Raw genomic sequence first — 12,761 nt, forward strand, 5'->3', positions numbered from 1 at the left:
ATAATTTTCCCATTTAAAACTTGACTCTTCTGTAGTTACATCGTGCACTAAGGCCGACGGAAAATGAAAAGTTGCGATTTTCTAGGCTGATATGGCTAGGAACTATACTCTAGTTCCGGCGTAATAATCAAGGAAATTTGCTGCCATACCATGGGTGCAGCAGACGCAGTGATATTACACAGCGCCTGAAAGTAGTCCCCAACTAGGTAACTAGTTATGATATAGCTGGGGACTACTTTCAGGTGCTGCGTCATATCACTGCGCCTGCTGCACCCATGGTACGGCAGCAAAGTTCCTTGATTATTACGCCGGAACGACTTTTCATTTTCCGTTGGTCTTAGTGCACAATGTAACTACAGAAAACTCAAGCTTTAAATAGGAAAATTATCGAAACTCTTCAGTCATTTTTGAGCGAGATGCTAATGGTCTAATCCGATTCAATGATCTATGCTAAGCTAAGCTAAAAGTGCTACCGCCAGACCCGGAGATCGGCTGAATGGATTCAAAAACGGTAAAACTCAACTGTTTAACTCTTAGGGAGTTGTACAATGAGCCTATTTCCAAAAAAAGTGGAGTGTTCCTTTAACAACCCGTCAAAATGAAAAGTTCGGTGTAACTTCTAGAAACTGTACAGGAATATATTAGGTTACTTCATGTAATGATAATAAAATTATTTATATTAATTATTAATTAATATTAATTTATTTACCAGAAAAATGTAAATACACAACACTGAATAAATAAATTAGTTTTTTATAAAATCAATTATTTAGAAATGCTTTTGATTATTAAAATTTAATGAAACTATTAAAATGGAATCCAGAAAATTAATGGAAAACAGAAATTACAGAAAAAACACAAAAAAACAATTTCTCAGGGCCTTAATTTAATTTTTGTTAAACGTTTATTCAATTGCTGTTAAATTGTCTAAGTTTCATGATTTCAGTTCATTAGACATGCTTTTTGATGAACAAAATTTAATATATTACCATTAAAACAGAGTCTAGAAATATTAAAATGGCAAAAACAGAATTTGGGAAGAAATAAAACAGATTTCATAGGGTACTAATTCTATTCCTTCTAAGCTGGGGATTCATAGAGGTATCTGTGTCCGTATTAGAATAACAAGACCTTGAGCACTCCAGCAGGCATTACCTCAGAGATCTCTGCGAACTGTGTGTTTGCTTGACAGCACTTCTCTGCGGTTTCCACAGCGAGTTCGTAATTATCCACAAAGGCCCTGTACACTCCAAGCTGGCTAGCCTACAGGAAGAGAAAACAAAGTGAGTCATATCCACTCATGCATCTTTTTGTCTTTGTTGCCCATGTATGGTGGACTTTAAAACAGTAGGATGCAAACTGTTGAGATTTATGAGCATATCCAAGATGACAGTTCCCGCTTCTGGCTAACAGCGACACTATCAGTAATGAGTGAGATGCACGCATGGGCTCGCCTTGGTGACATGGGGTGGACAGACGGGACAGTGTCATCGCCACAGGAGCAGCTGTGCCGTTGCTGTGCGTGGCTATAGAGCCTACAGAGGTTGCCATGGCAGCAGAGGCCAACTCTACAGTGAGCAATTAATGTGTGCGGCTGGCGCTTGTAAAAAGCACATTTGAAAATCTGATTTAGCCCATCCAAACTCAATAGCCATCCTGTAAACCACTCACTGGAAACAGCTCAATTAATCTCTCAAAAACACAAATATACACTGAACAAAATTATAAAAGCAACACTTTTGTTTTTGCCCCCATTTTTCATGAGATGAACTCAAAGATCAAAGACTTTTGTCTATTTATGGTGGATGGTGGCCTTTTATTGTGGCCAGCCTAAGGCACAGATTTGTGAATATTTGAGAGCAACAGGCCTTTTGTGTACATAGAAAAAGTCTTAAATCTTTGAGTTCAGCTCATGAAAAATGGGGGCAAAAACAAAAGTGTTGAGTTTATAATTTTGTTCAGTGTACATTAGATGATAAAGGGGTGTATATGCATGATAATAAATAAACTGGAGCTGAGCTAGCTAAAACATTTGTCTATCTGGACTGACCATGTGGATTTGACAGTTTAAGAGTACATATTCAACCATACTGTAAAATATGTTTTCGATTTCTTCAAACAGTCGTAATCTGTAGTAATTTAGCTTTACATTTTCATTTTATTAGGTTTAGATTAGATTTTCTACCAAGTTTTTGCCCTTATGACCCTATGTTTTTGTTACTTTGTTACCTTAGAATTATAAGGTTCTATCTGACATTTTTGTCAGAATTTAGTTATTTACATATTCTTATTCTGTGACTTATTCTTAGTTGTATATTTTTTCAGACTTTTTTTTTTGTTGAGAAAACAAAAAGGTTCAGTCAGCACCTATAGCCTCATGGGCAGTGTGCCGACATACAGTGCTGCTGACCTTTCCTGACCCCGCCCCCTCTCTCTCCCACTTCACTTCCTGTCAGCTCAAAAAAAAAAAAAAAAAAAAGTATAAAGCATATGGAATGCAAAATCTTTGAAGCTTTCAAAACTGCTCAGAATGCAGATAGAACCTTATAATTCCAAAGTGGAGATTTATTCATCTTCATGTCATTCCATACCTGTATGACTTTAGTTATACTTCAGTTTCACCCCACAACCCCAAGTGACCCCATTGGTACCCATCCAGGTTTGGTGGTACATCCGTGGATAAATCTTTTATTTTGCACAAGCCAAAGAGACCACAAGTGAAGTCATTTTCGCAGTGTGTGCAATCCTCTCCATGCTGAGCAGAAACAGCCGCTCCGGGCCAGAATCTATCTGCAGCGTGGCGGACAGGAATTTACTCTGCGACAACCTCATTACAGCGTGGAGCGGGATGATGACCGTAATAAAGCAACGACAACACATGCTGGGTCGAGTCAAACCGTGGCTGAGCGCTGTGAAGGGATGTGTTAAGCTTAAGAAACTGAAAATTTTGAAATGTAAATAGACTGAAGTAACTTCAAATGTGTTTAAAACATACGAAACCAACTAAACTAAAAGACCGTAGTCAGAGAAGACACTATGAAAGGCCTCATTTACGAAATGAACATACAACAGAAAAATGGGCATACGGTCGTTTCTACACAAAACTTGGAATTTATCAATATGGACGTGAGCATCCAATGAAATCTCACATCTAGTCTCAGCTCGTGTAGGCAAGTGCAGCATAGTAAATCTGGTGGAGAATTGCATAATGACAGAATTTTGTTCATTTAGACTACTTTCCTGACCAACAACCCAAGCTCATTAGTCGATCATTAACCAGTAGGATTAGAATGTCATTTTTTTCAGGGCTTTAGCTTTATATGTGCGAATAGCAGCTACACTCGTTTTTGTGAAACTCAATGCATTGTATTTCTTTTCTTTATATCTTTATTTTATGAAACCCATCTGATCACGCAGACACCTCATGCACACACACAACATTAGTTCTAGTTGCTTGACATTTCAGCCATTCATCATCAAACTAAAACGAGGTCAATCAAACATAAAAGTTACACTGTTTATTTTAAAAGGTCCACTATAAACTTAAGTGCCCAAACAAGTCTTGTTAAGTCATGCTGCAAATATGTCAAATGAGAGACACTCGTGAGCCCAATGCTGTTTCAGTTTTGCTTGACGTTTGTGTACTGTTTATAATAAATGCCATTAGCCTACAGTGTGAGTTTTTTATATTATAGTTTAATATATAATTTTATAGCTGCTTATTTTGTCATTCTTGTTCTGTAATACCATTAAATGTAAAGGATTTGTTGTGGAGTGAAAGGAACTAAATAGGCTAAATAATGTTTATTTTTTGTAAAGATTTCCTTGTATTTACTGGCATTTAATATACATATAAGTTAATGTAATTGTTTGCAGTTACAAAGTTAATAGATCTGCACTCCTTTCTATGTTAGATTGATAAATGAGGCCCATTATTTCATTTGAAGGATACAAATTGTTCATAATGTTGTGTACTGTACGTGAATCATTAATCAAGTTTCCATCCAGATTTTGTTATCAACACAGAGATATGTGTTAAAAAAATTTTTTGGCGAAATTTGCTGTCTACAGCCTGTTTCCATCCAACTGGCCTTTTACCGATAAAATGGTGTGCGTCATGATGTCATCCCTAAAAAAACTAATTGTTGCATAAGTTTTGGTGTATCGCAAAAAAATGTTGCCCTTGAGCTGTTTCCATACATGATTTATCCTATTGCGTAAATTATAGGCTAGGCTAGCTGTTCTTCATCCATTTGAAACAAAAAAAAGCCTATTAAATTGTACAGGACTACATAAAATAATTTTTATTAAGTGTCATGAGTTTTTTTTTTTTTTTTTGTATTTTGTTATAGACTAGATAGATAGGCCACTATTGGTAATCAAGCAATGATCATAAACAGTTGCAGTTGTATTATTATAATTTTTCTGATTAACGTTTATAGGAAATAGGAATGTTCATTCCGGTTATTTTATTTCTCTTAACTGGCGGTCGTTAAGCCATATTAACCGTTAACCGACAAAATTATGTTAAATTACAATTAAATTCAATTTAAATTGATAGGTGGCTTGACCCATTACAAATACCTAAATTAGTTTTCCAGGGATTCATTTTATACACGCAAAAAGCAGCATAAACAACATGAATGTGAGGATTCACGCACCTGCAGCGCTTCTGAGAACGGAGAAAAACATAAGCTATTATATAAAAGAAACAGGCCCATATGCAAAATATATTTTTCTAAATAAATAATGAATTAACAAAACGAAAGAAAAAAAACTGCAACAATTAGCAGCCTATATGCAGAATTTCGGTTCATTTTTGTGATGCACTCTTGAGAAAGCGGCAGTTTTCCTTTATTTCACAAAAGTACGTTTTGTTTTTTATTGTGAATGTACACAAATAAAATAAATATTTTTAATAGTTTTGAATAATGTCTTACTCTTATATGACCACAAATGAAGGAGTAGGTTAGTGCAAGTTGTTTCCACTTTTACAAGGAAAAAAACAAACAAGCGATCGTGCCGGCGCCTCACGCGCCGTTAAACATAGCCTCCACAACGCAGCCTGGCTGTTCATGTCATAATAAAATACAGTCAGCCAAAAATATTGAAGAAACATTAAAAAAATATTTTATTTCCCCTCCACAACAAATCATTTAATTTTAACGGTAGAAAGAACTCAGAACAAAACAAGAATAAAAATATAAGAAGCTAACAAGCCTTTTGTACTTCACGTTCCAATATGTAAAACAAAATGTGCTTGGCATAATATCACGGGGTTATGGTGGTCAAGCTAAAAGGCACGCTACAGGCTATTTAAACTGAACAGTGCACTGTAAAAAAAAAATTATAATAATCATGTAAACGTAGGCTAGCCTACTAACACCAAATTAAGATAAGTATGTTTGAGAGGTAACTCATCTTTTTCTTACCATGTGAAAAAAAAATTAGATACAATTTAATAATATGAATATGATTTAATGCGCTTTTGAACTACAGGGAAACGGTGCTTTAACCTGAGCAACACCATGAACACGGACGCTGCCTATAGGCTAATTCTGTCATGTGACTCCACATTTATTTGCGTTAAAGCCCCTTTTCTCGACAAAAAGGGAAAGGGAAGTGGTGTGTGGCCAAGTATGGTGACCCATACTCAGAATTTGTGCTCTGCATTTAACCCATCCAAGTGTACACACAGTAGTGAACATACACCCGGAGCAGTGGGCAGCCAATGCTGCGGCGCCAGGGGAGCAGTTGGGGGTTCGGTGCCTTGCTCATGGGTCTCACCTCAGTCGTGGTATTGAGGGTGGAGAGAGTGTTGGTTATTCACTCCCCCACCTACAATCCCTGCCGGACCTGAGACTCGAACCCACAACCTTCAGGTTACAAGTCCAACTCTCTATCCACTAGGCCACGACAAGTGTTTCCAAACAAATTTTTGCGACATTTGAAATATCGATATGGAATTTATGCGCTAAAGTTAAACGGAAAAAGATTTTGTCGACACATGAGAAATTTAAATCGATAATTGGCATTTCCATCAGCTATGGTAAATATTTTAAAGCGCTAAATATTTTTTCGCAAAAAAATCCTTGGATGGAAGCCTGGTTATTCAGACAATGAAACCACTTAAAAAGAAACAGAGAAACAAATGAAAAATAGAAAAAAATAAATGAAAAACTTTTATAAATTCTTTTTAAAGATTATTTTTGATTTAAAAAAAAAAATCTTTATAAGAATCAACTGAAAAGTAATGGGTCCCAGAGAAATTCAAGACATCACAGTCCATCAAAATATGCGTCAGAGATAATGGACTTTGGCATAAAGGGCATTAAAGAGGATCTTCATTCATTAACAAAAACCTAGGTCTGGAATGGCCTATTTGACAACGGGTATAGATAATTTGGTCCTACCGATTTTAAAAATGCACATAACATTTCCACCAACCACAGGATTGATTTGGTGAAGTTTATTTGTACTATACTGATCCCATTTGGCTCGCCAATTTTTAAGGATACTCCTGTTTATAGTACAGTAGGTTTGAGGTCTGAAGCTTGAACGAATGGATGGACAGACCGATAGATGGACAGACAGACAGATAGGATATTTTATCATCATTTATAAAATATTGCAAAAGTTTTACGCAAATCTGTAATGGAAACCCAGCTAATAACTGTGATATTTGAAATGTGCGTAAAAATAAAAGTGTAGGATTTTTTTTGTACATTTAAAAAATAAAAAGAAAGAGCTGAAAGTACTGATCAGCAGGACTTTTTTTTTGTACACTGGTTATGGTTACAAACGCTCTCAAACGCGGTGTTGACAGGATGATATTCCTCATTCAGATAACACATAACCAGTCCATTTATTCAGTATGCCAATACAGAGAAGTTGTATGCTAAGGCTGTTTTGAGAAGGTTGAGATGCATCTAAACGTGTCAGACAAACTAAAAAGTTGATACGTCAGCTGGTTGAGACAGCTTGACAGAGATTTCAGCACAGCAGTTTTCACATCCTCTCAGCCTCGACACACTTCCTCATGATGACATGACCATATGAAGATGAAAGCATGTTCCTCTGCTCTGTGCATTTAACAATGTTTAAATAGGTCACAGAAAATTTCTGGCTGCTAGGAGAACAGTCTCCAGAGAATTTACATACATGTGTCAGCGACAGGCGCAAAATATTTAATGCAAGTGAGCAGGAATATTAGCATCTTTCTCACAGCGGAGCAGGACATCGAACATCACCTCAGACATGCAGACTCCCGTAATGACTTTGCTCATGATTTGCATTGCGTTTTCTTAATCAACATGAGCCGTTGGGAAGGAAGAAACAAGGAAGGAAGAGATATTTCTATCACCGGCTTTGACTATATCTCTCATGTTCTTTCATCTTCGTGTGTCTCTCCTGCTGCGAGCATGTGTCTTTTTAGGGAGGCTGCCTCCTCGAGCACTGCCTCACCTCCTGCCTCCAGATTCTTGTTAATAGACGCAGGAGAGGGTGAGGGGATCAGTGACAAATAGCCTCCGGTCAAAATGACTGCCTGACTGACTAACTGACTGTCTGAGGAAAGCCCAACACCTTCTGGGAGAAAACACAACTTGGCAACTGCTTCCGTTTATTAAGCGTGGGATGGTGAAAGTGGGGAATAATGAAGGGGAAAATTGAAAGATAAATAAATGTGGAATATGACTCCTGAGTGCGCTGGCCGGACAGACCGAGGAGGGATTTATCTGCCTCCCTAACAGTCAGCAGAGTCACGTGAGGAAAGAACTTAATGGAAAAGAACAGGGGGGGGGCAGAGATAGAGAACACAATCTTCGAATGGCACTATTAATAGCCTCTCCTCGAGACACAAAGCACACACTATAGTATCTGCACAAGTGGCTGGGTGAAAAAAGGCAGCATTGAGATGTGATTTTCCTGCAGTCCAGACATTGTGTGTCACTCTAGGGACATAAATGATTCATTTAGGATTTCCTGATTTAGAGATAAATGTTAATTCTTATTCAGCCACATGGGGCACAAAAGTGGAAAGAGACTAGACAGTTGAAGCGTTCCACTATGATCAGAATAAAATTCTTTACTCTAAATCAGATTCTCAATTTACAATTAAATTAAAAAGCAGGTTCTGATTACACATACGTTTTTTTAAATCAGCATTAAATGCTGTTTGCTTTAGAGTGAAACAGGATATATTATATGTACAAAAAGGAGGCCAGGACATTATCCATCAAGATTATGGTGATAAAGCGGGTGGTGCATACTAAAAATGGAGTTGGGGATTTGGTGGGAGGAGTTTAAAAAATGATGTCAGACCCTGAGCAAGTTATTACAATTTGCTGACAATAAGTAAATAGGGTCTATTTCAATTTTATGTTGCGTTTAACCTGAAAAGGGGTCTGTTTAGAGAATATTACTCACTTGTTTTTGGAAAAGGTCTCCCACACGTTGGTGGTGACTCCACTGCTGCACTCTGGGTAAAAGGCTATCATAGAATTCTTTGTGGATCTCGTAGAGTTCAGGCACTTTAAAGAAGATGGTTTCGATCTGTTGAACAGTCAAGACAGGCTGGGAGGTGGTGGCTGCTGCTTTCAGGGGCTTCATGGGCTGACAAAAGAGCAAGAACAGACATTTGAACATTTTAGTGACTATCCAATCAACTAAACACTACTGTTCAAAATTTTGAGGCTGGGTTGGTAAGAAGTCTCTTATGCTCTTCATGACTATTTATTTCATTAAAAATATAGCAAAAACAGTAATACTGTAAAATATTTTTACAATTTAAAATAACAGTTTTCCAGCTTAATATATTTTAAAAAGTATTTTTTTCCTGTGATAGCAAAGCTGAATTTTTAGTAGCCATTACTCCATTCTTCAGGGTCACGTGATTCTTTAGAAATCATTCTAACATGCTGATTTGATGGTCCAAAAAAAATGAATTATAAAAATATATTATAAAAATTGTTAAAAATGTTGAGAAACCATAATAAAAAAAAACACCTTTTTCAGGAATCTTTAATGAACAGAAAGTTCAAAAGAAGAGTATTTGTATGACAGAAATCTTTTGTAGCATTATAAATGTCCTTAAACTCACTTTTGATTAATTTAAGGACCACATATTTATATGTTTTTAAATGTATGACTTTCCTGTTGCAGATGATGGGTAAGATCATCTAATTTTAAGATCAGTGGCATAATCACTCAGCTGATTGGCACGTCTCACTTACTCCAGAGGGTTACTCCTCAGACCCCAGAGGGACTCCTTGTGCAAATTTAATCACGCCCTGTTAGCAAAATCAAACTTGAGGCACTTTTACCAGTAACAGCGCCTCCAGATGGCTGAGGTAGGTCTCTTCACTGGCCAGGATTCCAGACAACACCCTTTTCCTCATCTCCAATCCCTTCTCCAGGTCCAACTCCGCCTGCATGAACACAGAAAGAGCTCACACGCTTCTGAACAACACACTCTTAAATCACATGACATTAAATTACATACTGGCAAAGCTGAAAAGAGATATAAAAAAGTGATTTGGCACTGGTTCAATGGAGCTGCTTTATGGTCTTATAATAACTGTCTTGGCTACTTGAGAATCATGGGAAATTCATAACACCTTTGAACTGAATAAGCCCTTTATGTAGTCTACACTATTCACAAAGCCCTGAGTAAAGTATTAGAGATACTAAAGACCTAGAATCCATCCAAAAGCAAGGCATATCTATTTTGTGTTGTGTGTAGGGTTACCGAGTGCTGATGACAGCTAAGTGGGCCTGAAATGTTGGTTTCCATGGCCACAGCACAGGTAATGGAAACCACAGATGTTTGTGATAGTCTCATGAGACTTTCCAGTCCAGATTTTTGGATAAAACATCCATCTGCTTCATGATTGTGATTTGAGTTTTTAAGCTGAGGTGATGTTAAAATGCTTTCACTGCATACATTTCTTCTAATCTCACCAACTGATATTAGATGTAAAACCCCACCTGGTGACGGAGTAAATCCCGCCACTGAAACCTTCAAGCAGGGGGAAGGTGGAAATCAAGGTTTTATTCATGAACTCTTGGGTGCTAGACGTCTCACCCCAGGGGGCACCCCTGTATCTCTAGACCACCATCTTTTATTCATCCACATATTTATTAATCAAAGCATGTCAGCGTTCCAGCGCATGAGAATGAGTTGAGCTCATCTCAGATGCTCAAACAATAACCCTCGCTTACTGAGAACGCAAGGACGAGAAAGTATTTCTCATTATACACACAACAGGCAAACATTACAAACCGCTACAACGAGAAAGAAGCAAACTTGTTTAAACAACAGTACAGTATGTCAATAACAATAGGAATATATAGATAAATTATTAAAAATATTTAACCAGATGTTAGATGATGAATTAGATGAGATTTTAAACATAGGGTATATAATAAAGGAGTTATTATAAACTTGTTTGATTCACATTAACTATTCCAATGCCTATTTTTCTATCTGGAAGCTAATGGAAGTTGCCCCGTTTTTGGATTTTCATTTGTCTTATACTGTACTTTGAAATGTGACCTAATAAAAAAAAAGATTTGTTACATTATGAGGCCAACCTACAGAAAAAGGTATAACTTTCAATATAAAGTTAAAGAGATTTCTTGAACACAATAATTTGCTTATAGAGAAGTACAAATTCAATCTTTTGGAGTTTCAGTAAAGCACATTAGATTTTTTTAGCTTAATTTGAATAGAGTGGCAATCTAAAACAGCTCTTTGTGACAGCATGACAAGACTATTTTTAAACATGCAATTTGCGCTCATTAAAGTGAAATCTGGTTCTGTGTTTGAGGATAATGTGTCTGAAAAATAGATGACCACCCTGCTGTAGTGTCAATTGCAGGTTTATTTGCAGCTCAATTCAAGATGTTTTCATAGCAAATCCCTCTTTGGATCATCCATATTTCAGATTCATGATTGTGTGCATGTTGGGTAAACAAGTAAAGCATGTAGGTGTTACTGGAGAAGGGTCCATGAGTGTGTGCAGGTGAGTATCTACTCTGTATTGATTAAAATCTATGTGGGAGCTAAACACAGAGGTCATAAGGGCCCAAATAAACTGCTTGCCTCAGGGCCTGGTATTGGCAGGGAGGGACATCAATCAATCTGACAGCCAATGGCTGTGTCAATGAAGCAAGAAAGCTCTGTTTTACAACCAGTAATTTAATTTGATGGCCACTATGCATATGCATGATGAAGACAGTTTCCTGAGGCTCTGAAATGAAAGCCATGATAGTTTTAAACCATAGTTGATAACAATAGAAACTAGAAAGAATTTCTTTAATCACATATGATTGCATGCAATGAATGACGTGAGATTCTTCTGCACAGTGCCGAGCTATATAATATTTATTAAGCTGCGATAAGCACTAAATATTCAATTAGAATTGTACTATGCAGACTCAGCACTTCAGAATCTGCAAGCTTTGAAATCTGCCAAATTTCACAGCTCACTGGTTTTGTTGTGTACCATTACCATTGAGGCTATAAATATATGTGGGTTTACTGGCACAATTATTCATAATGGACTGCTTCACAGATGGCATATACACAGATGGATTCTTATCATGGATCCATACATGCATAAAGAAATCTCTAATGTGTACTCTTTTACCTTCGCACACCACCAAGAAAGCATTCATCTCTCTATGCCCAACAAAATATGACGAGTATGACTCGTCATTTATGGCATTCTGCAGTCAAATATTTGTTTAATCAATTATTTCGCATTTGTAAAATAAACGTAATTAATCAAAGGCCAAAAAATCAAAATGTCAGATTCATCACTGTCTGGCTGGCAAGGAGGTGACTTACAGACTTGGAGGACTCGATGGAGCCGGAGGAGAGAGTGTCTCGACTGCTGCGGCTCTTGGAGCTGAGGTGAGGAGAGGAGGAGGGGGAGTCGTCGATGTAGGGCAGAATGTCATGGTGTCGGCGCTGCTCCTCCGCTCGATCCGCGTCGTAACCATAGGTGGGCGGAGTGCCTGTAAACGGACCATCTGCGAAAAGTAGGAAAAAAATGAATACGGTTGACAAATCCAAGTAGAAGAACAGCATCATAATTTATGGAACGTAAAATATCTTTTGAACCATGCTTACTAGAATGAACTGCACAGAAATAAAGCTACTGATTGTTAAACAAAGTTCATGCCCCATGTCTTAATGTCATCAGCTAAGAGAGTCTGTTTCAACTTCCCAGTGTTCAGTTGATTCAGTTTAACTGGCAGTCTAACATTAGCCTAGAGCTCTTAAAGAGCAATGAGATTATGTCTGCAGTGCGTTTTAAGTTTTGGTATTAATGCAGATAGGCCAGAACTTTCTGTATACATTAAGATCACAAATAACTTTATAGCTTATAATAAACTATAAATAGCTTTATAGTTTCCCTCACCAGAGGAAGAGATAAATGAAGACAAACGCTCTCACTCCTGTAGAAGAGCAGCCCAAGTTCCCTCTTTCTGAACCGGTTTGGCCATTAAGCTGCTGGCAGCCGCACCAGAGGATCTCATATTCTTTCAACACAAGCTCTCAGTTAAAACTAACTGTTTTGCCATCATATAAGACAAGCACATCTGCAACCATCTGGAAGGAATATGCATGACATTAAAGGGTAAGTTGTTGCAAACCAACGTGAATTTATTTCTTCTGCACAACACAAATACTACATTTTTGAAGAATTTGGGTAACCAAAATGGTTGCTTGTCCCCTTTAATTTCACTAGTAT

At 37.3% G+C, this 12,761-nt stretch overlaps 1 protein-coding gene across 1 annotated transcript in view; it reads right to left on the reverse strand.

The window, feature by feature from the left end:
• Positions 1–12,761, reverse strand: part of LOC306862055 (breakpoint cluster region protein-like) — a 78,786-nt gene that overhangs the window by 28,038 nt on the left and 37,987 nt on the right. The window contains exons 2-5 of the mRNA XM_079404653.1: positions 11,852–12,036; positions 9,324–9,428; positions 8,428–8,613; positions 1,156–1,263 (exon numbers count right to left, since the gene is read on the reverse strand). Coding sequence (XP_079260779.1) covers positions 1,156–1,263; positions 8,428–8,613; positions 9,324–9,428; positions 11,852–12,036 — 584 coding nt within the window. The remainder of the gene's footprint in view (positions 1–1,155; positions 1,264–8,427; positions 8,614–9,323; positions 9,429–11,851; positions 12,037–12,761) is intronic.

Source organism: Barbus barbus (assembly GCF_936440315.1).
Source record: "Barbus barbus genome assembly, chromosome: 43".
Lineage (NCBI taxonomy): Eukaryota > Metazoa > Chordata > Actinopteri > Cypriniformes > Cyprinidae > Barbus > Barbus barbus.